Source organism: Monodon monoceros, unplaced genomic scaffold (assembly GCF_005190385.1).
Source record: "Monodon monoceros isolate NGI ecotype Baffin Bay Population unplaced genomic scaffold, NGI_Narwhal_1 Super_Scaffold_1, whole genome shotgun sequence".
NCBI classification, from domain to species: Eukaryota; Metazoa; Chordata; class Mammalia; order Artiodactyla; family Monodontidae; genus Monodon; species Monodon monoceros.
This window is the reverse complement of record NW_021703765.1, coordinates 22,836,058-22,863,522: the sequence shown is the minus strand read 5'-3', so window position 1 is coordinate 22,863,522 and position 27,465 is coordinate 22,836,058. Positions and strand designations below refer to the sequence as shown.

Genomic DNA, 27,465 nt, shown 5'->3' with positions numbered 1-27,465 from the left:
AGATATGTGAAAGGAAGGGGAGGAGGAAAGTCAAGGAGGCCTGCAGGGCACTGGGAGTGGGCAGTGCCTGGGACGAGTTGGGATTCTCACCGGAGAAATTAGGGTGAAAATGGGCCATATGTTACTAGGTCACTGGGCTGAATGCAGAGCATGGGAGAAGTTCTTTCGAGGGCCAGCAGTGGGAATGGTGAGTTCTAGATAAAGCTGGACCCTAGAGGTCCAGAGCAGAACATTAAGTGATGGGGTGAGCTGGGCCTCAGGCCAAGGAACTGAATTTGGTGAGAAGCTCGAAGCTGGGCCTCAGGGTCAGTTTGCACAGATGTAGTTCAGCTACATTGTGCCTCTTCCCTTGGACCATCTCTGTCTGTCTGAAAATGGACAAAGTTAACTGGTTGGCTTAGGAGACAATCTGACATCCCAGACAACTGAGCTTTCTGCATTCACAGCAATGGGGCTCTTCTAGGACTGCTTCAGAAAATTAAGGTCACAGCGTTTTCAGGGGGAGTCCCGAGGGCTCTCAGATGATGGATGGGTTACGCAAATTCATTTCCCTACAAATCCACTTATTCATTCAGGGTGCTTTCCAGGGGCCCTTGGGGTCATCGAGGCCTGCCTTATTCCTGCTTCCAGTGAACAGGTGCAGAAGGCATGCCCAGAGCCTGAGGTCCCAGAGGGGCTCCAAAGATCTCACACCCTCTCTTCAAGGGATACAAAGCAGCTCAGAATGACATTTGGACAAAACGGAGATGGCTTCTATGACCGAAACCTCTGCCCTCCATTCTGACCTGAGATCTGAGGTGCTCTGAAGTGGAACACGTGTTGCTGAGCCCAAGGAAACGAGGGCCTAACTGCTGAAGAACATGGGGCACCTCGACAGTGTTTAAGTGCACTTTAGGGGACTGGGTTTATCTTACACTCACCTCATCCCCGCTGTACTGCTTCAAGCAATGCAGGAAGCGGCAGGTATTGGACAACCAGAACGATGTCATCTCAAAGTCATCATTGTGCTTCTGTGAAAAGAAAAAGAGGTTCCTGGTTATAAGTAAGTGGTTCCCATCTGGTCAGATGCTCACCTGGTCCCTCCATGTCCACGTTTCCTTCTCTTACCCAGTAGTCCCCAAGCAGATCTGATGGCAAGCAGGCCCTTACTAATCACAGTCACACAGAAGACAGCCATCCCCGCGAGGCTGCGTGACTGCTCTTCCACTACCGGGGATGATGTACGACCCAGCCCTGGTCCCCGATCAGTGGTCCACACACGTCAGCTGCCTCTACAGCTGACGACTACAAAGCCAAGTGACACAGACGAGCTTGACTCCAGCAGCCCCGGGCTCTGCTGTGAGCACTGGGCCAGCTGGCCTGGCAGGTTCTCACCATCAGTGATCCAACATAAGGGGTGTTGGGGAGCACGTGGCGAAAGATTCTGGTATCCTGTTTATCTAGAGGCCAGGTGTCACTTACCTTCAGACCTGGAGATTTCAGAGGACTTGCGATCACAAAACCCAGACAGAGAGAAGCAGCGGTGAGCTGTTGTTTTCCCCGAGTTCCCCACACACCACCACCTTCGGCCTGGACACTGACCTTGAGGACCTTCTTAATGCCATTGATGGTGGAGGTCAGCAGGGAGTGCACCTTGAGGTCGTCGTTCACGTAGTCCGCGTGCCTGATGCACATGTAGAGGATGTAGGCAGGGAGGCAAGGCACGGTGCCCGCCAGCGCCTGGGGCTTCAGGTCTACCGGCAACAAACAGCAAGAATTAGATGTGTAGCCGATGCTCGGGGCTGCAAGAATCCTGGCCTGCAATGCCAATAATTTTAACATTTTCCTGTAGGTCCTCATGGGGGTTGGGAGAGGAGCCAGGGAGAGGCTGCCCTGATACACAGATTCCCTCTGACCTTGACTACCGGTAGTTTCAGAAACTAGTTAAAAACCCCAAACAAACAAAAATCATGTTCCTAATTGTTTCAGACAGCCTCCTCGCTCCTCGTCCTTGCGGCATGGAGGGGAAGAACCCACAGCTGGCTCCCTCACCAGGTGGCCGGGGCGAGGACTTCCCACCCCTCTGCACCAGCACTTCCCGTGGGGGACACACGGGCCCTGCAGCTGCAAGAAGGCGAGGCTGGCTCCCGCAGACAGAGCCCGCGTGCCAGGGGCTGGGAGAGCTGCAGCAACTTCTAGCGCGTCCGGCGCTCGGTTCGGCCAACTGCATGGCAGCGCCCGCCGCCCGGACAGCCTCGGAGGCAGCAGGTGAAGCAGGCCACTGACTGGCCACAGCCGCTCTCCCCTCCCCACGCCGCCGCCTCCCTCTTGGCCAGCGGTGGCCTGGCCACACTCAGGGACAGCTGCTCCCCCCTCCCCTCCCCCCCAACTCCGCTCCTCTAAACCGCCACCCCGTGTGCTCTGGCAGGACCGGAAGTGGCTGGTGGGCCTCCCCGTGAACTGCAGACTCCTGCTCAGCCTTTTGGTCCTTTCCTGCCAAAGCCCCTGGAGGGCCAGGGAGAGGCTGTCAGACTGCTTTCCATGCCAGAGGGGGCCCGGGGAGGCACAGACCAGGCTGAGAGCAACAGTGTTTGGTGGGGGCCCAGAGCAGGAGGAGGAAAGGCCCAGGGACAGGCAAGATGAAAGGCGAGCACGAGGCCCGGGCACAAGGCCACGGGCCTCAGACTCCAGGCGTGCTCACTGCACCCCCAGGCCTCACCCCACACCCTCATGACCGCCACCCCCAAGCTCCACCCAGCCCAGGCCTCAGGAGCCACCTCTAGGCTTGGAAAGGCAGTGAGGGAGGCCACCTCCCCTCCACCTGCAGGGGGGCTGGGGGAGGGGAAGGGGCAACTCCTCAGATCTTCCGCCAGGGCGGTCTAGGGCCAGGGCTGTCTAGGGCCAGGGCCATCTAGGGTCAAGGTCGTCTAGGGTCAGGGCCGTCTAGGGTCAGGGCCGTCTAGGGTCAGGGCCGTCTAGGGTCAGGGCTGTCTAGGGTTGGGGCTGCCAGCTTCTCCAGTGGGTACCCGGCCTCAAATACACCTACAGGCCATAATACTCTGGGTACCTGGTTAACATCTGGGCATCTCATAGGCTTAACAGATGACTGTGGATTGGCCTTTGGCTCTAATTAGAATGCCAATAACATTTATACAGAAAAATGTGTTTTAAGGCCCAGACTTCCAACCTACAGCTTCTTGCTTCGAGGCTGACCCGTATGCAGATTGCAGATAGCTTGTCCTGCCTTGGAACTTTCTATTGTGATTTGAGTCCCGTAGCAGCTAAATGGTAGCGTCTTGGGGGCAGGGACCATGGCTCTACTTTCCTCCACTGTCCACAGTAACCAGCCAACACTGGGTGCCTGAGCCGTGATCAGTGGAATCCCGGTGTTCGTGCGGAAGGGTCTTTTGGAGGGAAGGTGACCAGTGCTGTGTGCAGGCGGCTTAGCAGATGAGCTGGCCTGGGGCCACCTGAGCGATGACCATGGGAGGGAGCCACCCACTGGCTGGTACAAGCAGCCTCCGCCATTATTATTCTTTTTGCTCTGATGCTCTGAACTTTGAGTTTCATTCATCAGAGATTAAAGGCTCATTCCTAACGGTGTCTGAACAAGATGCAGCCTGGTTAAGGAAATTTGAGGTGAACTTACATCACATTTAGTAGTCAGGCAATTGTGGGGAAATTAACCTTTATAAAAAGAGCAAAATACTCAGCTATTAAAAATACCCAAAACAAAGAGCTGAAGCAAAACCTGTGCTAGGCTGAAGTCATGCTCCGTTCTTCCCGCAGCCCTTGGCCCAGTACTCAGCAGACTGGGACTTCGATAAACGTACACTTCTCTAAAGTAACATTTACCTCTTATTTGAACTCCAAATACCCCTGCAAAAGCTACCACCTCTTTGAATTCCTCACATTCGAGAAGGGTTTCGCAGCTTTAACACAGCACTTTCACCTTTGTCATATTTCAAGTGTGGGGTGGGCGGGGTCAGTATCCTCATCCCCATTTTACAGATGGGAAAACTGAGAGACTGGAGAATGGAGCTAGTAGTTCAGAGGCCAGAGGACCAGACCACCAAAGACCCCTCCTTTTTTGGTCCAGGACTCTTCCTGCCGGCTCTGCAGGCTAATGAACTGGGCTGAACACAGAGCAGGAAGGCTGGCATGTTGCAGCCAGATGGGATGTAAGACCAGAGGGGTCGGAGCTGGTACAAATGGCAAACCAGGCCCGGGGCTGGCAAGGAAAGCAGCTCCCCGGAGCCCTGCATGCGGCCCCGGGGGCAGCCCACACACTAACCCCAGCATCACTATCACCTGGGAGCTGGTCAGAAGTGCAGCAGCTCGCAGTGGTGCCTGAGAGTGGCTGGGGGATGGAGGATGGGGGAGGAGGAAGAGGGTGGGGGTGTCTGTGGGATGGGGGGTGTGCAGGAGGTGCAGGAGGAGGGGCTGGGGGTGGGATGCCACAGAGGGCCTGACCTGTCACCAGATTCCGAATGAGCAAGGCCTCATCCTCCTTGTGGTACTCCAGCATGCCCTGGAAGTCCTTCTCTTTCCGCTGCACGGTGACCTGCCTGTTGAGCTCGTGGCGCCTCCTCTCACTCTGGGCCAGTGCCTGGGCAGCTGAACAGGAGAGAGGTACGGAGGATGAACTGGGACCTCCAGGCTCAGGCCCGGGGGTGGGGTCATTTCAGGTGGGTGGGGTTGGGGCCTGGGGCCCCAGGGTTCTGGGTTCTCTGGGCTGTCACACTCCTTACATGGTCTGTCCCTGCAGCCTGGGCCACACTCCAAGTGTGACCAGAGGAGCTTAGCATCAGGCACTGGGGGCCACTCAGGACAGGGGCTGGGGAAACACCCAAAATGGCAACAGGCAGGTTTTGGACCAGAGAAAACTCGGGAAGGATGTGAGGTGCAGGATGTACAACCATCCGGCTGGGGAGCTGTTTCTTTTTCTCCACCCAGCTGTAAGAAAGGGAAGGAAGGAGGGAGGGAAGGGGAGGGGGAGGGGGAGGGAAGGAAGGAGGGATGGAGAGAGGGAGGAAGGGGACAGGACAGAAGGAGGGAGGGGGAAAGAGGGAGGGGAGGAGGTGGGGGAGAAGAAAAAGCCTGAGTGACCGGGAGTTTGAGAACTCTAGGAACAGAAAAGAGAAATCCAAAGATGGAGAAGGACATGTGGGGTATGGGGGCAACGGCCCAAGGCTGAACAGGACACAGCCCTGCCCTCCTACAGCCTCGTCCAGAGCAGCAGGCGGACATAAGCAGGTGATTAAACAATACCTATGATGGGAACTGTGACGTAGCTGTGTGGTGTCAGGACAGCAAAAGAGGGGACTGGAACCCTGAGGACGTAACTCCTGAGCTGAGGTGGAAGGATGGGGGGGTATCCCAGGTGGTGAGGGGACAAAGAAAGGTTTCCCAGCAAGGCAGGCTGTTTAAAGGGTGGGGAGTGACATGATTAGATCTGCAGCGGGGAGTCAAGGAAAGAGAACATTCTGGGGGTTTCTGGGAGACTGATTTAAATCTCTGCCTGACCTCTCTGGGCCAGATTCCAGCTGGGAAGTTTAACCACAGAACTGACCTCTCTCCCTGACTACTGCAGCGTGGAGAAGGGCCCCCGTGGTTTGGGCCTTTATATTATGGAGCATGCTTTCGAACCAGAAGGTATTGCCTCCCAGCTTTAAGCCCTCTGAACGCAGGACCACAGGGCCACCGTCTCAGCTGCCCCTCCCCGCATAGCTTGAGTCAGCACCCAAACACCTGCTAGGTTTGTGGATCGTTAGTGCAGGTTCCGGCAAACTGAGACTGGGGGAGCTCCTGGGGTCTGCGTGATTGTGTCACGTGACTGCCCCGGGCAGGGGCGGCAGCAGGTGGGGGAAGTGGAAGTGTCGGGCGGGCAGGCAGTGCCCTCCCTGAGGGTGGCCGAGCACACTTGTGCCTCACGACACCCGCGTTCACACCCTACCTTCCAGGTCCTGGACTTTCTTCATGTAAATCTTCAGTTGCTTTTTGAGCTTCCTCTCGTTCTTCTCCAGCTTTTCCACCAGTTCTTTAAGGTCCTAAAAGCAGAAGGAAGCAGTGTGAGAACAGATCTAATCCTGCCCTGGAGGGCAGGGGTGGGATCCGGGGCCCAGCCTGGCTCACAGGCAGCCATCGAGGAGGCCAGGCCCCGGGTCCAGCAGGAGGTCCGCCCCAAGCAGCCTGCTGCTCCCCGGGTCTGGACCCATGAAGTGGGAGATGGGTCACAGTGTTCTCTCAGCCCGGACGGCAGACTCCTCTGGGCTCAGGCTGCCTGGTTTGGTGCCCGGCCCAACCCCCAGTTCTCTAGGCCAAGCCTCCTCAGGTTGCCATGCCAACCACCAGGAGACCCTCAGCCTCAGGGTCCTCAGGTGGCTGGGAGGTGCCCTGGGAAGGAATGGACAGGTGAAGGCATGAGAGTGCAGCGGGGAGGTGTCAGCTGGACGAGCCTGCAGGCCAGCGAGGTTACCTGGGGCCCAGGAGCACAACAGGCTCTTGGCCCGGGCCCCTCAGTGGCTGCCTAACTCCTAGCAGCCACCACCACAGGGAGAAAATCAGCCCCCGGGACCTGGAACAGCATTACTGTCACCCTGACCCAGCTGGGCAGTGGAGGCAGGAAGCTCCACAACCGTCAGAGACACTGTGACTAGGAGTGACGCAGGAGACAGAAGCAAACATGCCCCTGTGGAACCTCGGAAAACATCTGGACCCCCTTTCTCCTTCCTCCTCTGCATGGGTGACGTCCCTTTCGTGCCTCCTGCCTCAGGTCAAGCCTCCCCTACAATTCTTTTTCTGTAATACTTGTTAATCCCATGTAGAATCATGCTTTTGGAAACACCATCTTCTTTCTCTTCTTTTTTTTAACATGTCTTGCTTCCCCTACTAGCCTGTTAGCTCTCTGAGGACAGAGACTGTCTTTCATTTCTCTGGCATCTGCCCGGCTCCTTTGGTTACTGCCAGGATGGCTACCAACCATTCCTCCCCTCCAGCAAGAGGAAGAGTCCATCCCCATCACTCAACCTGCCCAGATTTGTCTTAACCAACAGAATGTGGCAGAAGCGACCCTGGGCCAGTTCTGGGACTAGACTTTAAGAGGCCTCCCAGCTCATCCTGTTGGAAGTCAGCTGCCGTGTAAAGCAGCCCATGGTGGTCCAATGAAAGACGGCCACATGTGTGCAGAGAGCAGATCACGTGGAGGGGAACTGAGGCCCCAGACACAGGACTGGGGCTGTCTATGTCCTCCAGCCCCCTCCAACCACAGTAGAGCAGAGACAAGTCACCCCCACTGAGCCCTGCCAGAATTCCTGACCCACAAAATGTGGTTGCTATTCTAGGCTGCTAAGTTTTGGGGAGGTTAGTTATACATTAACAGATAAATAAAATAGCTCCACAAACACTTGCTGACTGTAGATTTCTAGACTCTCTACTCCTACCACAGGGCCAAGCACATGAACCTTGTCCACTTGGCGAAAGGCCACTCCCGGTCCCCTTTGCTTCTAGAACGTGACCTCCCAGAGCTGGGCTCCGCGGGGCACGGCGACTCACCAGGTTCTCATTGGTCAGCCGGGACAGCTCCTGCTGGATGCCGAACTCCAGCTGGGCCTCTGGGGACAGCAGTAGCGTCTGGCAGAAGGTCTGCTGCTGCTCGTCCATCTCCTCCTTCAGGGCCTGCACCTGGGCCTTGAGACCCTCCACCTCCTCCCCGTGCTCACGGCTCTGAGCCTGCAGCTGGGCCTCCAGCAACCTGCACCCGGGAAGGAGGGCAGGTAACCGGGTGGCTTGCGTCTGTGCCCCCAAGTAGGGGCCACACGTGGACACGCAACAGGGGAGCAGCCGAGCAGGGACACAGCAGCAACTGCATGAAACCAACAGGGGACGGACACGGAGGGGAGCAGGTCCACGGGGCTGGGCGGGCGCAGGCCAGCCTTCCTCGGGAGGACGGGGGGTCAAGGCCAAACACGGCACCCCTTGCCTTAGGCCTTTGTCTCAACCACCCTCATCCCTTTGTTCTTTGTTCCTGAGCACAGTCTACTGGTCTGGGATTGAGAGACTGTCTCCATGTCAAAATATCATGATCAGAAATAACCTTCTTAGAGCATCTTTTCAATAAAAGCGTCCATGTCTGCCCGAAGCTCACAAGAATCTCCTTGCTAAGACAAAACTCTGGAGGACCGAACGAGCTATATTACTTGCATATTTTCCCTTTAGTCGATTCTCTGCAAGTTTTAGAAAGATCCTTTCTTTTTACCTTTTTTTTTTAATTTCTGAATTTTATTCATTTTTTATACAGCAGGTTCTTATTAGTTATCTATCGTATATATATTAGTGTATACGTGTCAATCCCAATCTCCCAGTTCATCACACCACCACCTCCAACTCCCTGCCGCTTTCCCCCCTTGGTGTCCACACATTTGTTCTCTATAGAAAGATCCCTTCTTTTTATTTACCTTATACCCACTTCATCTCTGGCCTTTTATATACATTTTTTCCCCAGTCAAAACAGAAACTAAGAATAATTGCAAATGATCTGGAGGGAGGTTTAAGATCAACTGATGTCATGACAAGAAGCAGAGAGACCTAGAGAAGATCTGGAGAAGGTTGGGGAGAAGCTTCAGGAGACTCTCTGGGCAATTCTGGGAGATACCTTCTATTATGAGGGAATGGGTAAGGAACTAAGGAAGGTTCCGAAGCAGCCTCCTCTTCAGGAAGTTACTGATATGACTATGATGCTGTCTTCTTGGGCGTAACTACTTGAACAAACTTTCATCAAAAGTCTCCTGACTTGGTCACCCCACCCTCTCCCTGGGATACAGACAAAGACTGTGACGAGAGCTCAGCAGAGTCAGGACCGTGGAAGTGCCTAGGAGACAGTTCCATGTTTCTGCAGTTCTGCTAGTTCTGCTATCATTCTGGGAGGAGACAATTCCCACAAGACAGGAGGGAGCAAATCTACGAGGGAGCAAGAGAGAGGGGAAAGTCTACACCGGGAAGTCCCGGATGGAAGCGACCCCGTGTTCGGTCAGCTGCACGGCGGCACCAGGTGCAGTGCTTGGCCCCAGGGACTTCTCAGCAAAGTGACACGAATGAATGAAGAAATGACGGAGGGACGACTGATTCACGCATTCATCCCAGGCAGCATTACCAAAGGAAAACAACAATGCGAGGACTGTGGAAAGTAATTTGGTAATTGAATCAGCATTTTTAGGGGACACACGATATTTAGATAACATACAATCTTGGCTACAATAAACTAAAAGTAATCACCAGTAAGTTATAAATTTAATGAGAGAAATAGACTGGAACGCTTGGGCTCTAGGAACTTTGACCGAAGGATTAGTTCCCGGGTTGCACTGTGAGTTTGCTGCTCACATCTTTCTTATCCTCCATGTAGACTGTAGTTGGGTGACTCAGTCCAGGGTTCTGTGCAAAGTCGGAGAGCCCCTGACTTAGCAGGCGAGAAAACTAAACGTGAGAGAGGTTTGAGGCCACTGCCAGCGGCAGATCTGGTTCTGGATCTCCTGAGGCATAGGGCTGTGCCTTCTTTGTTTTATTAATGCATTCATTTCTTTATGTATTAAAGCGCATCCTATTCCCCCTCCCACCCCGAAATAAAACAAACTTCTAGATGGGACAGGAATTTGATCTTACTCCAACATAACCACTATAGTGCAAGTAGCAGCTAAGGTTTATTCCATGCCTTCTACGTGGCAGGCACGTGCAAAGTGCTTCACCTTCACCTATTCCTTGCAATGACCCGAGGAGGCAGGTCTGATTCTGATCCACATTCTACCAGAGAGGAAATGAAGCCAGATGTCATGTTGCTCACAGGTGGGGCCATGTTTGAACCCACAGCCGGGAGACATGCTGCCTTGAGAACCAGCTGACCTCAACTTTCTTCTGCCAAGAAGAGAGGCTCTTGATACTGTAACGGGACCTCCACGATGTCATCAGCAGGCAGAACTCAGGAGACGATGCGAGAGGCACTGGGCTCCCGCTCCAGCCCGCCGGCATCAGGCCGAGGGCGCTGGGCACAGCACTCACGCCACCTCGCCCAGCCTGTTTCCTCTCCTGGGAGACAAGCCTATTGTTGGGAATCTCAAGTGCACGAAGCTATGTCACAGCCCTGAAAAGCCACGTGCTGGCAGGAAACGTGCGATGTGATCGTCAGGTTGTGTTAATTCTGCGCACATTTAACTTCCTTTGCTAAGCTGATCACCCAGGGCTGATGGCCAAAAGGGTTACGGATTCAGGCTCCAGTAGCAAATGGAACCAGGTTCACATTCTGGATGTTCTGCTCAAGCAGCAAGTTCCTCACACCCTGCAAGCCCCAGTGTCCTTGCCCTGCGAGTGCGTGGTGAGGGTCAGACATGGCGACCCTGAAGCACACTGGGCGCTGGGCGGGTCAGCTCTTATGAGGTCCAGGCAGTCACTGCAATGGCGACTGGCACACGTGCTGGAGGGCAGGCTGCCAGGACCCGTGTGCTTGGAGCACGGCCGGCAGCACAAATGCAGCCGATGCTCTTGACTGATCCTGCAGTCAGGATGGTCAATGTGTAGCACGGAAGCAGCACAGACTCAGAAACCCACAGAATGAAATTCCCCTCGTTCTAGAGAGCTGTGCACCTGCTGCCATGTTAACTCCCTCTGGTCTATTCCTTCACCTGCAGAGTGAGTGAGCTGCAGCCGGTGGTCTCTGAGGTCCCGGTGAGCCATCTAGTGCTACCACCTTGACCCAAACAAGCAGCCTTCACACAAAGTGACAGACGATGATGCACGGGGCTACCCGCCAACACCCCTCCCCGTCTCACCCCCGCGAACTGTGCCCTTGCATCCACTCCAGCTGAAAAACAATTAAGCATAGACACAAGCGGACAGAACAGAGCAGACACAGGAAGAAAGGCACACATTTGACCTGGCAACTTGCTTTAGGCCTTGGTAGGCCAAGCCGAGCTCTCCATCTTCATTCAAGTATCCCCAATCCTCAGTCTTGCTAGAAATAAAGGACAGAAACACAGGGCGTCCAGTGTAGAGGGAGAGAGAGGGCAGCAGAGAGCCCGGGGAAGAGATACTACAGCCAAGGTGTGGAAAGGCAGGAGGGAAGCCTCCAGAACACCCAGCTCCCCTCCTTTCCCTCCCATCACCAGCACCTCCTCCTGTGGGATCACTGATCACCCCAGGCCTGAAGACAGAGCAGAGGGTGGCGCTTTTTCTGCTTATCTTTAGCATGGGCAGGGCAGAGGCATTTACCTGTGCTCGCTCACGGTCCTTCCCACTACCAGGAGGATTGGGAAAAGAAAGGGAGAATCAGGAGAGATGCAAACAGGGCAGGGAGGAGAGGACCTGCGCAGGGTGGAAGGTGCAGACACTGAGCAGGGGCTAACTGTACAGGGCAGGGTCGGCGGCCTCCCAGATGCCGGATCTGGGGAGCAGCAGGGCGGCACCTTGGGGACATCTGGCTCCGAGAGGACAGGGAAGGAGACCACATATTTTGCCTGCTTTGTAATGTGTGTTTCCTTCCTATCACTTCTTAAGGGCAGAAAAGTATTAACTCATCTCAACTCCTGTCCTCACTGCAGTCTTGCATAAAGAAACAGTTGTTATTAACTTTGCTAGTAATAACCAGCATGATGAGCACTGAGCTTTCTTCCCTTAACCTTGGGACCCAACTGCATTACTCCTATTTACTCAGGTGGGAAAGCAGGAGGCCAGATGCCTCCTATTTGCGAGTTATTTTATCCTCTCCATTTGCCCTGTGTTTGCCCAATGCCAGCAGCACAGCTCCTGGAGACCAGGCACATGTCACATACTCCCCCAGCACGGACCTCCCCCAACCCCACACAGCCCCGGGCACACGTGAGGCCCTCGAAGGCCAGCGGGGCTGGGTGGTGGGCAGCAGGCAGAGCCCTGCTGTCCCCACTAGATTTCGGCCCCTCAGTCCCTGCTCCCAGAGGCCTCTGCTCCTGCCGGTTGGATCCCAGTTTTCCTGGCAGGAATCACGAAGCAGGAGCTGCGTTCACACTGCTTGCTATCAGGACCAGTAACCCCTTCCTATGCCCTGCTGTCAGGCTGTGTGTGAGGTCTGGGGGTGCAGCCACCCATTATACCTCCCCCCGGCTCTGCCTCATGAGGCAGGGCCCAGCCCTTGGGGGGCTCACCCAGGCTGCTTCTTGGGCACAGCTGGTCACACAGACAGCAGGCCCGACTCTGTAGTCGATGAAAAGGAGCAGAGGGAAAGCTAGTGATGAGGATGCTTTGGGAGCCACTCTGGCCTCTGCTTCCTGGTAACGCTTGTTCTCCCTCCGGCTGGGTGCTTGCCCTGGGACCTCACACAGGCCTGGCTTCTCCAGATACTGCCTTTGCTTGTAGACTCTGCCGGCCCTGCCCTGCTTAGCTCTCAGCTGGTCTGTGTGTCCCATTATCCTTGCCAATCCACACATAGCCTGGGCTGTGCGAAGCGGGGAGCCGATAGCTTAGGCCTTTCCCTTCCCAGCTGTTAACACTTACATTGAACTCAGGGCCTTTTAGCATCTACTGAGCTAGTGCTTTAACCCAGAGGGTGGGTCACTGGGAATAACTCCTGGCACTGTTGGGGTCATCCTTGGGTCGGGCCCAGAGGTGGGTGTGTCATTGCTGAAGGGGCCCTCGGGGATCCCTTCCTCCAACTATCTCATTTCCACGTGTGCAGGGACACCAAGGGGGAGATGACCTCCTGACACTGACACCTAGGCTAGAACGCAGGCGCCCTGTCTCCCGGCCTTGGTCTCAAGCCCTTTCCTGCCTCACGCTGGCTGGCCCCCCAGACCATGAGGAGGGGCTGCCAGCCTCTGAGGGTCCCCGCACTCCTACAGCTCCCAGCAGACTCCCTCTGCAGGGGGGCACGCGTGTACTGTGAGGAAGTTAGCATTCCTAATTCTGTAATAACATCCAGGCATGGTGCACAAAGATTAGAGTGCTGTGCAGCCCAGTTGTCCCATGGGGCTCAGGACGTCAGGCACACTTGAAGACACGAGGAGTGGGAAGGGTAAGCTGGGACGAAGTGAGAGTGGCATAGACATATATACACAACCAAATGTAAAGTAGATAGCTAGTGGGAAGCAGCCGCATAGCACAGGGAGATCAGCTCGGTGCTTTGTGACCGCCTGGAGGGGTGGGATAGGGAGGGTGAGAGGGAGGGAGATGCAAGAGGGAAGAGATATGGGAACATATGTATATCTATAACTGATTCACTTTGTTATAAAGCAGAAACTAACATGCCATTGTAAAGCAATTATACTCCAATAAAGATGTTGAAAAAACAAGAAGAAGAAAAAAAAACCAGTCAACCAACTCCAGGCCCATCTTTTGTTCCCGTTGAAGGGGTCTCCCTCCCCCTCCTCCACACCACTGGGGGCGAGGGCCGGTGAGGGAGCGCCCCCTAGTGGTTTGAGAAGGAAACCCCCAAACAAGCTCACGGGAAATTACTTTTTAAAATAAAGCTAAGTCTTGATGTAACTTAATACCACCCCATATTCATGGAGAACCTCCCGTGTATATGCCCCTGTGCTGAGCCCTGTTCCCAAAGAGGCCAGAGACACACACAAGAGTAAGCAGCGGGCAGAGCCTCTGACAGCGCCCAGGCAACGGCTCCCCTCGGCTAGGGAGCTCCTGCCTGGGCCAATCACCCACGCGGCCCCGGCCTCCTCCTTCACTGTGAGTGAAAGTGCTCAGCTGTGTCATGGGAGAGGTTTCTTCTAGATCGGCAGTATACAACCTAAAACTGGAAATGGCGCGCACCAGAAAAGGCCTGGGATAATATTACTTTCCCTCTGTGGAGACTGTGAAACCTAGGACCCAACGACCGGCCCTCTGCCCAGCGGAAGGACCTGCTGCCGCATGGACAGACACAGGCAAAGTTCCAGCCAGCTCGGTGTCCCATTTCTACAAAGACCGCTTTGTGCTCCATGGATGTTCTCATTTCTTTACTTCCCACCCAGACTTTCTACCCAACTGCCCAAGAGATTCGGGATCTCTGAGAAATGGGAGGCAGCAACCCCAATACCAGGAGCAAGAGGAATGTTGAGACCACAGGCCTGGCCACAGAGGAGGGAGCTGTTTATGGATAAATATGGTTATGCCATGGAATTACAGGAGACAGAAGTTGTGCTGATGGCTCAGGACCAACAGAATTTGGGGGAAGATAAGGGAATGATCACCCCCTAGGAGAAAGCTGAGAGCTTCTAGGAGCAGCTGAGCTGGGTCTGTGAGAGAAGCTGAGTAGAGTCGAGCTGCCTCTCCTTCGCCCTGCCCAGCAGGACAGCCTGCAGCAGCTGGGGCTCAAGGCCAAAGGAACCGTAAACTCCAAGCCACCCTAAGGCGGCTGCACGTACCCCTTCCTGATGAGACCAGGTCTCCATCCTCCTGCGCAGGCCCGTTAGGGGGTGAGTAATAACCCCAGGGTCAGCTGCCCAAGCCCAGGTGGCAACAGCAAACCTGCTCTCTGTGCCCAGGGCCTCATGTAGTTTCCCAGCACCTGCTGGGTGGAGAGGACCTGCAAGGAGGTTTCTTGGGACCTGAGAAAAGGTCCAAGAATGCGCCCTAAGTCTTGCTCTGGAGTTCCACAGATTTGGGAAGGCTTGGGTGGAACGGGCCAGCAGCGAAAGGAACATGTTCCTGGAGCCAGACCTGAGCCCCGGCAACACCCCTGCCCCCACGCAGCTCTGTGACCTGGGTGCACGCCCAGAGGCGAGGCCAGCCCGAGAGCAGCAGCAACCTCTGTCTCCCAGCCCACCTGCCTGTCACTCCCGGGAAGACCCTGATGCACTTGGCTCCAGACAGCCCTGAGAAGACGGCCTCTCCAAACACCCAGCCTGTCTGCTGCAGCCCAACTCTGGGGCACGGACCAGCCTCCTCTCTACCCTAGTTCTGCCATTTATAAAATGGTAATAACGTTGCTGGTTTCTCTTAGTTCCCCAGATGTGAAAATGAGAGAGCGTTTGGAAGCAGAAGTGCTCTACATATTCCTGTGGCTATTCTCAGAGCAGGCCCTCAACACTGGCTTCTCGCTCCAAATTTGAAAACAAAAGACACAGTTGCAAAGGTCAAAAAAGAACTCTATAAACTATGAAAGTTAGCAAGTGAAAAAGTTCTGAACTTGGAGACCAGTACTCTTAGAGGGGCTGTGATTGGGTGGGGTGTGTGTGTCTGTACTCCCTCCAGAAATCGAAGCAAAATTCAGTGTATACGTTTTTCTAGGGAGACCACAGATTCTCCAATCGCCCCAACTCCAAAATCATCCCTGCATAATACAAGTTACATTTCAACCAGAACACTCTCCACTACAGGAAAAGCAACTCTGTCTTCAAAGCACCTCTGCAGGGAGCAGCCCTTGTTGGAAAGGACGCCCTCGCTGTCTGGGCTCCAGGAATCGAATCCTAATCCTCCTGCCCTGCCAGCCTGCCCACTGCTGTCCTTCCTTGCTGCTGGGATTCAAGGAATTGGAAGAGAGACAAACCCACCAATGTCATTTCCAGGTGCGGGGCAACTGGGGCACTGGTTCCTCTGGCTTCCCTTCCCCGAGGCAGAGGCTCCTTTCTATACTTAACTCGGTTTCACAGGCTCTTAATTCCCTATTGTACCCTGGGTTTGCTGGGAACTGAATTATTTTAAGACATAAGAAAAGCTATTTTTATTTTATCACCATCATCATTATTGCTGCAAAGGAAGACAAATCCAGGGTATTAAGCATCCCCTGGGAAACCTATACTTAGGTCTGGATGCCTAACAACCATCTGGATGAACAAAAAGGGGGCTGATAACAGCGACGGTCCATGAAGATCAGAAAGCTAAGCACACTCGCTTGTCAGCACCAAGTTCCCAGTTTCCTTCTTCCTCTCAAAAAATTTTTAAATATCACCTGTGTTCCTTTTTCTTATTCACCTCATTTCTTATCTTCACCCAAGGTGATTTAAAATGACTCCATCTTGACTCAGTTTTGGCATTGGGAGATTCACCTTCATTTCCTTCTTTCCCTCCTCTTGAAAGAAACTGAATTTCCTCCTGGGAAATTCAGGCCTGGGGGCCTGCTAAAATACCCTCACCTTCTGATCACCTACACAGCGGGCTGGGGGCAGCCCAGCCTGGGAGTCTGGCCTTCGGATTCTACCTGGACTCAGTTACAGGCCCATCGTGTGCCTGAGTAGCTCCGTTTTCCCATCCGCAGAAAGAGGGGCCAGATGAGAAGATCTGGGAACCCAAGCCCTGGGAAGTCCTCACGTCGTTCGGTGACACTCCCGCAAACAGGTTCATGCTGCACTCCCACGGCCCACTACCGACAACTTTGGGGGCGCACTTGCTGTTTTTAGCAATTTTAAACAAATGCTTAATGATTGATCAACATTCAGGAAGAGAGACAGGTAGCCAGGGAAAAGGCCAGCTCCGGTTTTACAAGTGCCCACAGAGGCACAGGTGACAAGAGGGGCTGTAACAACACTGATGTTTACTGTGTGCTTATCGTGGGCAGGCACTGCTCTGAGGGCTTTGCACGGACTAACTCGCCTAACCTCAGTCACCCTATGTAGTAGGCTGCGACGGCCGTCCCCAGTTCACAGGTGAGGAAACAAAGCACTGAGCGGTTTGAAGTGTCCCTGAATAGCTGGTAAGCGAATGGAACCCCAGTGCACACTCTCAAGTGCTCGGCTGCACTACCTCGGGGGCCCTGCTCTGTCCTGTGTCTCGGGGCCCTGCTGCCTCCCTCGGTCACTCTCTTTTGCCTTAGCCCTGCGTAGCTCCCCCTTGAGGGGGGACCAGAAGTGGGAAAGTTCTGGAATTTAGTCCAGGCTAAAGTCCAGGGAAATCTCCTTTTAGCCAATATGGTAGTGATCACGTTCTCCCATCCAATCTCTGCAGTGCCTGGCTTGGGTTCCATGTCTTAAATGCCAGGGCATGGGGCCCAGTGTCGCGTGCATCCACCAGCTGGGCTGAGTAAAGCTGGTAGACGGGGCAAACAGCTGGAGCAGCCCCTCCGATACTACTCAGATGGGCTCACTTGGCACCTGCTTCCGTTTCAACGAGAAAAGTCGCTCCCAGCCAGTCCTTCCCTCTCGTCCTGTCAGACCTCTCAGGGAAGCTCCCTTCCCCAGTGCTTTTCAGAGGATCAGGGTTCGCGATGCTCCAGGGGTGCTCGCTGGAGTCCCGCTGATGCTAACAGCAGGCTTCCTTAGCGCATGGGACTCACCGAGTCCGCTCCTCCTCATTTATCTCCTATAAAAACCAACACCCTGATGCTGAGCGCGAGGTCAGTGCCTGAGGAGTGGCCCTCACATACCAGGCTGGGCAGGGCTCCTTCCCTGTCGCCCCCTCCAGGCACAGTGACTGCAAGGTGGGGCTTACCTGTTCGTCTGGCAGACCCCGTGATAGGCCTCGATAGCGTCTTCCTGATCCACGTGCTTTTCACTGTTAGGCCAACTTGTTCTGGCATTGATGTTTGGCTCCTAGAACGTCCCAGATTAAAAAATAAATAACTCTGGTTATACAAACAATTGTCAGGAAATGACTATACACAGAGGGAGAAAAACGAGCCTTTGGGAAAAGATAAAGGCAGCAGAAGGCTTCAGATAACAGCGGTTAATCACCGGCAGGAACGTGTCTTTTAAAAAACACACTGGGGGCTTCCCTGGTGGCGCAGTGGTTGAGCGTCCGCCTGCCGATGCAGGGGACACGGGTTCATGCCCCGGTCCAGGAAGATCCCACATGTCACGGAGCGGCTGGGCCCGTGAGCCATGGCCGCTAAGCCTGCGCGTCCGGAGTCTGTGCTCCGCAACGGGAGAGGCCACAGCAGTGAGAGGCCTGCGTACATCAAAAAAAAAAAAAAAAAAAATCACATTGGGAGAGTCAGGGAGAATCACAGTCGCAGTCAGAGGCCTGGCTGTGAAAGGCAGAGAGGGTGGAGGGGAGGTTGGGGGAGGGAGAGGCAAGGATGGTGTCCCTGGAGGAGAAAGCTCCCCGAAGGCGGAGGAGATGACTGAAATCTGTCTTAGTTTGGAATCCTGCACACTCAGTGCTGCCCACCTGCCCCAGCTCCCCCGCCCCCTGGGCCCACGCCCAGAGCAGCCCAGGTGGCCTCCGGCCCCTCCCGCCCGCTCCTCAATCTGTGCAGGAGGGGGAAACATTAGGAACAAACGCTAAGTTGCACTTGTCACCCTGGGAGAGCTGAGAGAGAGGGAAGACTTTCTTTACCTGGGAAACGAAGTAAATAGCAAGGGGCAAGACCTGAGGTGAAAAAAACAGGCCAAGGGGGCTGCTCAGGCCGTGGCCCAGGTTTACTCTAATTCTGAGCCTCATTCCTTTTGAGCATGTTCCTGCTGAGTAACTTCAGAAGATCCTAGAAACTTCCAGCAGTCTCCTGTGAAAAGTCATGCTGGGAGGACAGCAGGTACCTCGCTCTACTTTTAGAGGAGACTCTAAAAGACTCTGCTATTTTAGGTTGAAGGTCCTCCTGTGTAAAGAAACGTAAGAAAAACACCTCTCCCCCTAGCGTGGCCCCAATGCCCCGCCCGCGGCCCCCTCTCCTCACCGAGCCCTTGCCAGCCAGGCGGCGCTGGTCGGCGCTCACGATCTGGGTCCTCAGGATGAGCACCTCCTCCTTGCGCACCTCCAGCTCCTCGTGGGCCAGCTTGAGCTGGTTCAGCAGCAGGCAGTAGCTGTCAGGGGTGCCGTGGGCGGCGCTGTGCTCTGAGGCTTGGTCGGCCACGGCTTTCCTCAGCTCGTTCAGCTCATTCTTCAGCTTCTTGTTCTCCGACTCCAGCTCCTGCCTCTGGAAGGCAGCCCAGTGACATACTCATCACTCCCTGGAGACCGGGCAGCGTCCCCGGGGGGCCTCCTCCTTCACCTTCCTGAACCACCTGCCCCGTCCACCTGGGAAGCTAAGAGCAACCTTCCCGCGTTAACGACGGGACACACAGTATACGTTCTGACTATGTCAGCAAGTGGTCAAAGCTGGGGCCTGGACTTGAACCCAGACCCCCAAGTTATCGGTGCCAAGGATCTGACATGATGCCTGTATGGTCGCAATCCTCTAAGTGATTCAGTGGGGTTCGTATTTCTAGGTGTATTTGGCTATGAAACCCTTCTTTGTGGAAGTGCTGGGTTAACAATTTTAAACATGCTGTTAACACAGGACTTCCTGGAACCCTAATATGTTAATGTATCTTTTGACTTTCCAAGAGAGAACATAAAATGCCTGATATCCTAAACTTATTTGTCTAGAGAGGCCTCCTTGCCGTTTTCTTCTAAGGAGCATCACATGGACTAGCGTTCTGGAGAACAGACCAAGAACATTATTTTGGTCATACGGAAAGCCGTCAATTGCAAGTGCTAGCAGAGAAAACACTGCCCGTAGACAGAGTCAAAAATACCATTGAAACTCAGTTTTGGAGTGTATTTAAATTTTTCTAGGTAAAATGTTTAACTGTGTGTTTGAGATGAAATCAGATAATTTAAAGTCTGATAATTACACATAAATTGCTGACAGGGCTCTGGAATACATGGGATTCAAAATTTCCCACAGAAAACCAAGAACATGGATAACTGGGCACTGGTTACACATTCATCACAGAGCCACGGGATCACAAAGCTAGGAGGTCGTTGGGTATAACCCGTTTACTTAATGAACGAGGAAGCTGAGGATGGAGCAGAGAAGGCTCACAGTGAGTTTAGAGGCTGGTCCAGGGTCCTTCCCACTACTGCACCACACACGTGGTCATTTCTGGGAGATCTGGGACCAGGCATGGAGACAAGTGATTCTGCAGAAATGAGAAGGGCCCTGGGGTGTGGTGATTACTGGTGCGTCTAGTTATTAAGTTCAGGAGTTAAGACTCCACTCAGAGCCTGGGTGATCTTCCTTCTGCTAGCAGTGTGCACTCCCAGGACAAGCCAGCACTGCCTGATGAAGGTGCACTGGCTTGGAGGCAGGAGCCCTCGGTCCTCACTCTGGCTCGACGTACAACTTTGTACCCCTGGAACCTTTGCTCTCTCAGGTGTGGTTCAAGGGACTGAGACCAGATGGTGGATGAAGTTTCCTCTGGCTCTGACCAGAGTTGAGTGGGCATCAGAATCCCCAGAGGGTGTGTTAAAACCCAGATTGCTGGACCCACCACAGAGCTGCTGATTCCGCAGGTCTGGGCTGAAGCCCAAGAATCTGCATTTCTAGCATGATCCCAGTGATGCCGCTGGTCCCAGGACCCCTCTTAAGAGAACCACTGGGATAGACCATTTTATCATCTTTAAAATGAGGGGTGAGATTGATGTCCCGATAGCCTAACAAGATCCCGTGTTCCTTTCCTTCCTCTGGGGCTAAGCCTCCCTCAGGAAAGGAAGCTGAAGGATGGCGTACAGAAAGCCCTGTAACAGGCATTTATCACAGCAAGAGACTCCCCCTGCCCCTGGGAAGGTGTTAAACCTTTTAAATATCACATGAGAAAGTAAGTCTAATCAATAATTCAAAAGAGAAAAACCTACCTAGCACCCTCTTCTTATACCATTAGTGTGGCCCTAGTTGTTCAAAAGGCTGTGGGAATGACTCAGGGCTGCTCTCCTGGGCAATATGGCTGTTACCAGAGTTATCTGCAGTCCTGTAAGTGGGACCCGGCTTGAGTGGCCCTGGCAGGCTGGATACATTCCCAACTCCCAAGTCTCTGGGAAAGAGGACAGGGGAGTGGGAATGCTCCATCTAACGCCCCTTTTCTGTACCTCCCACCCACCGCATCGCTGCAGTAAATGCAGGCCCGCTTGTCCTCAGACCCGAGCCCTTCCACCCTCCACCTGGCCGCCTCCTGCTGGACACGCTGGGAGAGCCCTCGGCCTTACATATCTCCATCCTGGTCTGGATTGTTTTTCAAAGTGAGTCCACTCCACTGGCACATTTTACTTTAACTGAAACTGTATCAGGTAGGTAAGATACATGTGACATAATAATAAATATATATTTGGTCTCTGGCTCTGGTTCCTGGAAGAGCTCCTTAAACTCTTGTAACCTCCTAGTGTTAGAGGTGAGAGGAACATCTTCTGTTGTATTTGGTCTTAGCCCCTGGTTCCTGGCACAGAGCTCCTAAACCCTTGGAATTTCCTGAGTGATGAGGTGAGGGAAGTGTCTTCTGTTATTCATCGTACGCCCCTTTCAACCACGCTGGAGTTTATGCTGAGGTAACTCTCGGAGGATGGGGGCTTCCAGAGGACCCAAGCCTGGGGTTAGAGCCCTGCAGCCTTCAGCCCACCCATCGACCTTAGGAAAGGGGAGGAGGAGGGCAGGAGATGGAATTAAACACCAACGGCCAATGATTTAACCCCATTATGCCTGTGTTAACGGAACCTCCACAAAACCTCTCAGAGACAGGATTTGGGAGCTTCCGGTTGATGAACACGTGGAGGTGTCTGGAGAGGGCTGGACACTCCGAGTCCCCTCCCACATGCGTCACACCCCTTCCATCTGGCCTTTCCTGAGTTGTACCCTTCACAGTAAACGAGTAATAGTAAGTAAGATGCTTTCCTGAGTTCTGTGAACCGTTCTAACAAATCATCAAACGTGAGAAGGGGGGCATGGGAACTCATGATCGTAGCAGAGTCCTGGGGACCCACCGATGTGATTGGCATCTGAAGAGGGGGCAGTCCTGTGGGGCTGAGCCCCTAACCAGCAGGGTCTTTGTTAACCCTCGGAAGTTTGTGCCACAGTTGAATTTAATTGTAGGACTCCTAGTTGGTGTCCACAGAGAACTGGAGAATTGCTTGGTGTGGAAAACTCATACATTTTGTCTCAGGGGTGTTTGGAGTAAATACAAATTTTCCTTCACTTCAAAGATGAAGAAACTCAAGTGCGGGAAGGGGAAACTGTGGGCTTACGGCTCCAGTTATCCGTAGACGGAAGCTCAGGACTGGACTTGCCGTTGCCCAGCACCATCATCAGTCCTCCGTAGGGTGAGTTAAGGAAGCTTGTCTTCCAAGCATCTTACCTTCAGACTATTGTAGGCTAGATCTGCATCCTGGTCCACATCTAAGTCACTGCTTGGCCGTTCTGCCTGCATGGATGAAGAGGCAAGGAGGTGAGCACGGGCTGCAAGGCAGCTGTTCCACAGGATGATTTCCCACCACAGTCAGGACGAGCTTGTTTTGCCCTTGCTTGTGCCCGGCACTCCCACCCTCTGTATGTCCGCCTCCTTCCTGCCAAGATGCAGCTCACTACCTCAGGCCACCACGGAGCTCCCTCCTGCCTGCCCACATCCCCTACGTAACTTTATTCACACGATCTTCACAAGCACCTACAGGTTGAACACAAATAGCACTGTGTTATGGGTTGAGCCATGTCCCCAAAAAGATACACCGAAGTCCTAAGCCCTGGTACCTGTGAATGTCACCCAGTTTGGAAATAGGGCCTTTGCAGATATAATCAAGTCAAGATGAGGGCATTAGGATGGTCCCTTGTCTCACGTGACTGGTGTCCTTATAGGAAGGGGAGAAGACACACACACAGGGAAGACCCCCCCACCCCGCACACGAACTGAAGATGGAGGCAGAGCTTGGAGTCACGCAGCTGCAGGTCGAGGAATGCCAAGGGCCGCCAGCAGCCCAGACACTCAAAGAGAGGCATGGAGCAGATCCTCCCCACAAGCCTTTAGGAGAGCATGGCCCTGTTGACACCTTAATTGTTGGCTCCTGGTCTCCAGAACTATGAGAGAATAAAGTTATGTTGTTTTAAGCCATCTAGTTCGTGGTACTTTGTTTCAGTAGTCCTAGGAAACCAGCACTGTTAGACTTGTGTTCTTATTAGGAAGGTTAACATATAATGATGATGTACTTATTATGAGGTTTAAGAGCCCCTCTTCGTTTTTTGGGGGTGGTGGGGGGAAGTGTGTGTGTGCACATGTGTATTGTTTTCCCAACTAAGTCACTCTAAGCGCCTTGTGGAGAAGCCTGCTTCCCCTATGTGGCTCTACAATAGGCAGTGTGACAGCTGGCCCGCTACGGAGCGCCATGAATGCTGTCTGGCTTCACAGCTCCACAGCGGGTGGGTGTGGATAGCAGCAACGGGAACGCTAGCCCATTAGGACTCAGCCGAGCCGATGACTCCTATCACTGCTTGGCAGCTATTGGACTTGACCTTGACCTGTCCAATGAGAAGGGGTAGAAACACCTTCACCAATGGTTAACTGCTAGGGGTGGTTTCAAGTAGTGAGTGATAGCCCCTGAATAAGATGGGTTTCTGGAGCTAAAATCGGACAGTGATTAATTAGATATCCACAGTGCTAGCAACCTGAAGTCCAGCTGTGGCTGGATTAGGTGGGTCCCAGGTTTGGAGACTGGGGCTGGATCTGAGCAGCCCTTTCCAGGTCAAGGCCTGCGACACTGGCTGCACTGTTTCCAGTCTGCAACCTGGGAAAGCGACGCTCCAGGCTACCAGTCTCTGCTTCGTCTCCCACTATCCCCAGTGGTAGGGGATGTGACTGCTCAGGGCCAGCTCATGACCCGCCGGCCTGGGGAGAGGTCTGCACCTGCGTTCTACGTAGCGTGGGCTTGCCGCACGACCATGGATTATTGTTAAGTGCATTAGGTTCTTGGAAAATGGAGATCATCTATCCAAATCTGAGGAGCTGTACTAGGGTGGACCAGCAGTTATGTTTCTAAGTGGACAGCCCACTGAAATCCCCCTGATAGCCATGGTGACTTTGCCAGGCCCGGGGAAAGGGAGCCAGCTGGATGGGAAGTCAAACACACGGATGGCCTGTCCCAGAGGCCCCACCTCATGGCAGGCTTGGTGCCTCCCTCACTGACAGGCTCCCTACGGACCTCCCTGTCATCCCTCATCCAGAGCCTGGCCTCTCTCTATAGCCAAGACCTGGGCCATATCACTCCAGACCAAAGACCTAGGTGGCTCAGAATTTCTCTTGGGACCCAGGGCAGATCCAAGAACAGGATCTCTGAAAGCTCAGTTTCAGGGTTTCTGCAGAGGGATTCCATACTCTGCCTTTCTTACCAAACTCTGGCAGAAACAAGGTCATTCTTCCTAAACAGAGATCCTCAATGCACGTTACAGGGCTGTGAGCCAAGCCTGCGGTTCTAACTCTTGCTCAGTGATTATTTTTTAATGAAAGATATACCCCTTTTTATCTGGTTTCGGTTTCGAGACAAGCAGAAGTCCTAAAGCCAAGATTCCAAAATTATTTGGCATTTCTGCAGCAGGGAGCCTGGCGAGTGAGCCTTCAGGGACAGCTGGGCGGCCAGGAACTTTCACGTCAGGCATTGTCTGACGTCTGTGCAGCTTTTCATCTATTTGATTTGTGCTCGCCTGTCAGGGCAGATTCTCTTCTAATTGAATGAGTCATTTATAAACCTAATCCTTTCACCCTCCATTCTGAATCTAATCCACCTGAGAGATTTAAATCCATCAGCAAGATTTACCTCCTCACTTACTGCTCAGGAAAAACCCCAAGAATTTACCAGTAATACCGATCAACATCTGTATCACATTTGATTGGAAAGGGAAGTCGGGTGTCACAAAAGGAGAAAGTGTGTAGGGGTGGGGTGGGGGTAGAGCTGAGGGTGCAGGGAGGGGGTCGAACCCCGCAAGGGGCAGCTCAAGCCTGAGAACAGACCCAAGGCCTTTCACAAACCCACAGTGAGGTCAGTTAATGATGTGATCCACGTCTGAAACGGCCTCATATCCCATTAGAAGCGGTCCTCATAGCAAGTGGAGGACCACTTGCTCTCTATTCCTACAGCACCAACCTGTTTGTACTCAACCTGGCATTTATTTGAGCGCTACCGATGTGATTTTTTATTCTTCACCCATGTTATGTCTGGTCCTCCTGACCTAGATTACACATTCCTCGAACTTATAATCCAGGCAATGGGGGGGTTTCTCCTCTGTTTGTATCTCCCTCATTTAATAAACACTTTGAACACCTACTGTGAGTCCGGTACCAGCACAGTGCTGAGCATAGCATAGGTGCCCAATGGGTCCTTGGGATGGACTGATACATCTGGGGACACTAAGGTTTCAAAAAGTATCTTTGCAAGACCCAAGATACTGATGATAATTTAGATCGAGGCGAGGCTGCAGTCCTGCGTGACTGCAAACTTGGTCTGCCCCTGACCCAACGGGACCAAACTCAAGTCCACACCAGATTCCAGGTACAAACAGGCATCGATTTTCTCTAAGATTTGACTTTCGCCTATATAGTCGACCCTTGGATCACACGGGTTTGAACTCACAGGTCCACTTATTCGTGCATTTTTTTCAACAGTCAACACTACAGCACTACACAGTCCGTGACTGGCAGAATCCTGAGATGCAGAACCAGGGCCGACTATACGTCACAGGTGAGCTTTCAACTGTGCAGACGGTTGGCTCCCCCAGCCCGAGCTGTTCGAAGGTCAACTGTGTTTATACTCTAATTACGCCCTGGTTCTCTTTGCAAGTGGGTGACAATGACACAGGCTCCCTGCTGGCTTCACCACTGGAAATCCTTTACCCTGAAGGTACTGGGGAAGCTGACTCCTGTCCGACTGGCGTGATGTGGGCACTTGCAGAGAAGATTCAATTCGCCATCAAGACAAGATGAAGCTCTTCCCTGAAACCCAGCCCCAGCACGACCTCTCGTGGTCACACCTGACCCCGTGAGCCCTGGCAGGAGTGAGCTGGGTCATTCTGACGCCAGCACCCTCAGGGTGCGGCCCTGCGGGCTCGCAGCTCCTTCACGCACCGGGATTTTCTTGCTGTCCTGCTGTTCTTTCTTCTCCAGTTGCACCTGCAGTTTCTTCCTCTCCTGCTCAAGCTCTCGCACCCTCTTCTGCAGCTTCAGGAAGACTGTCAGGTCCATGGCCGCCTTCTCCAAGCCAATTTCCTTCCGAGGAAGACAGGGAGCAGGAAGAAGAGGTTTTAATAGCACAGATGCCTTAGGAGCGCACGGCACCCCCCGGGTCAGCTGTCTCCGTCGGCCGTCTGTCCTCCCTCTCCCTCCCAAACATCAATCCACGCCTCTGAGACAAAGCCAATGCCAACCAACTATCATTCTCATATTAAAGTTGGTGCTCCAGGCTCATTTTCTGTCTGCGTAACATCTGAGTCTCAGCCACTTATATTCCTCCTGTGTGAGCCACCTAAGATGACCAATCATATACTCTAGGAACAAATGGATAAGGACACAGCCTTTTTATTTGGAAGTCAAAAAAGAGCTCATTTCTGGAAAATGGTCTCACACAGAGAAGTTGTAAAACTCAGGACATAATGCTTCCGATGAAGGATCAAAGTGCTTACTAATCACCGTTAAATGTGCTGCCGAATACCACTTGACTGCACCTTGAATCAAAATCAGTGCTTGTTCTGCCAGGGAACCCGTTTATCCAACAGATCCTGCAGCATCAATTTCCCAGTAGATTTTTCCTTCAGATTCATGCCTGGGTTTGCCCTCCAGGGTCTGTCACGTGTGGGTGTGCATGGACAAACGTGTATCGGCACAAGCATATCCACAGGGATATTAAAAGTACATGTTTGTACATAAGGGACAACATAATGTGGTTCAGCCAGCACTTAATGAATGCTGCTCTGGCCAATCCCAAGAACCAGCCTCAGCTTCCCGGAAGACCATAAATCCACTGATGGAAGTGCTTATGCCTGCACGTAAACCGTCACATATACAAACACCTGGCTGGTGCATCTGGAGTTCAGGCTGACCAAAGCCTCTGGGACCCAGACTCAGGAGGCTGCAAAGCAAAACCAAGGGCCTTAAGCCAGCATTTATTAAATGCTTACTAAGTACATACAGCAGGCAGCAAACCACACCAAACTGTACAGCAGACAGACCTTTACCTGGAGGACCTCCTTTTCTATCCTTCCACCCTTTATTCCATCACTCGCCATCTCTCACCATCCTTCACTTGCCTTCACAGCACTTAACGGTACTCGCAATTGTATTACAAGCTTCTTCCATCAAATGATTAGTGTCTAACTCTCCATCAGACAAGCTCCATGAGGGCAGGGACCTTCTCTGGCTCGATCACCTGTTTCTCCAGTACCCGCCAGCAGCGCCTGGCACAAGGATGTGATCAAAGCACATTTGTTTTTATAACCGTCCCTCTTCCACATCTATCTTCATGTGCTTCATATGGTTTTATGTGCTTGTGATTTTCTGCTTTTCAAATGCCAGAGGAAAAACTGTGTGTCTATGTACCTTTAATAAAATTACACACAGACTATAAAGACCGCTGTGTGACTCTAAGAGGCTATTACCGACAAAGATACATTTCGTTCAGCAAATATCTGTTGTTTCAAATATTTGTTGCTGTCCTCTGAGTTTTAGCCAGCTTTCTAAGTCAGGAAGGGAAATTTTCTTGTTGATATTACTATATGTGCTGTGATACTAAATGGGGATGATAAATTATATCTCTTTTAATGACTCAGCTGTTCCAGCTATTTCACCTCTCTGCAACAGGTCCTCAGTTTTGCAAGAGGAA

At 53.0% G+C, this 27,465-nt stretch overlaps 1 protein-coding gene across 1 annotated transcript in view; it reads right to left on the bottom strand.

Annotated features, from left to right (window-relative positions):
* The window catches only part of MYO5B (myosin VB), a 50,696-nt gene that overhangs the window by 11,263 nt on the left and 11,968 nt on the right, over positions 1-27,465 (bottom strand). Inside the window, exons 6-14 of the mRNA XM_029217772.1 lie at positions 25,716-25,856; positions 21,969-22,034; positions 18,539-18,778; positions 17,356-17,456; positions 7,534-7,732; positions 5,936-6,029; positions 4,453-4,596; positions 1,582-1,733; positions 921-1,010 (exon numbers count right to left, since the gene is read on the bottom strand). Of these exons, the coding sequence (XP_029073605.1) occupies positions 921-1,010; positions 1,582-1,733; positions 4,453-4,596; positions 5,936-6,029; positions 7,534-7,732; positions 17,356-17,456; positions 18,539-18,778; positions 21,969-22,034; positions 25,716-25,856 (1,227 nt within the window). The remainder of the gene's footprint in view (positions 1-920; positions 1,011-1,581; positions 1,734-4,452; positions 4,597-5,935; positions 6,030-7,533; positions 7,733-17,355; positions 17,457-18,538; positions 18,779-21,968; positions 22,035-25,715; positions 25,857-27,465) is intronic.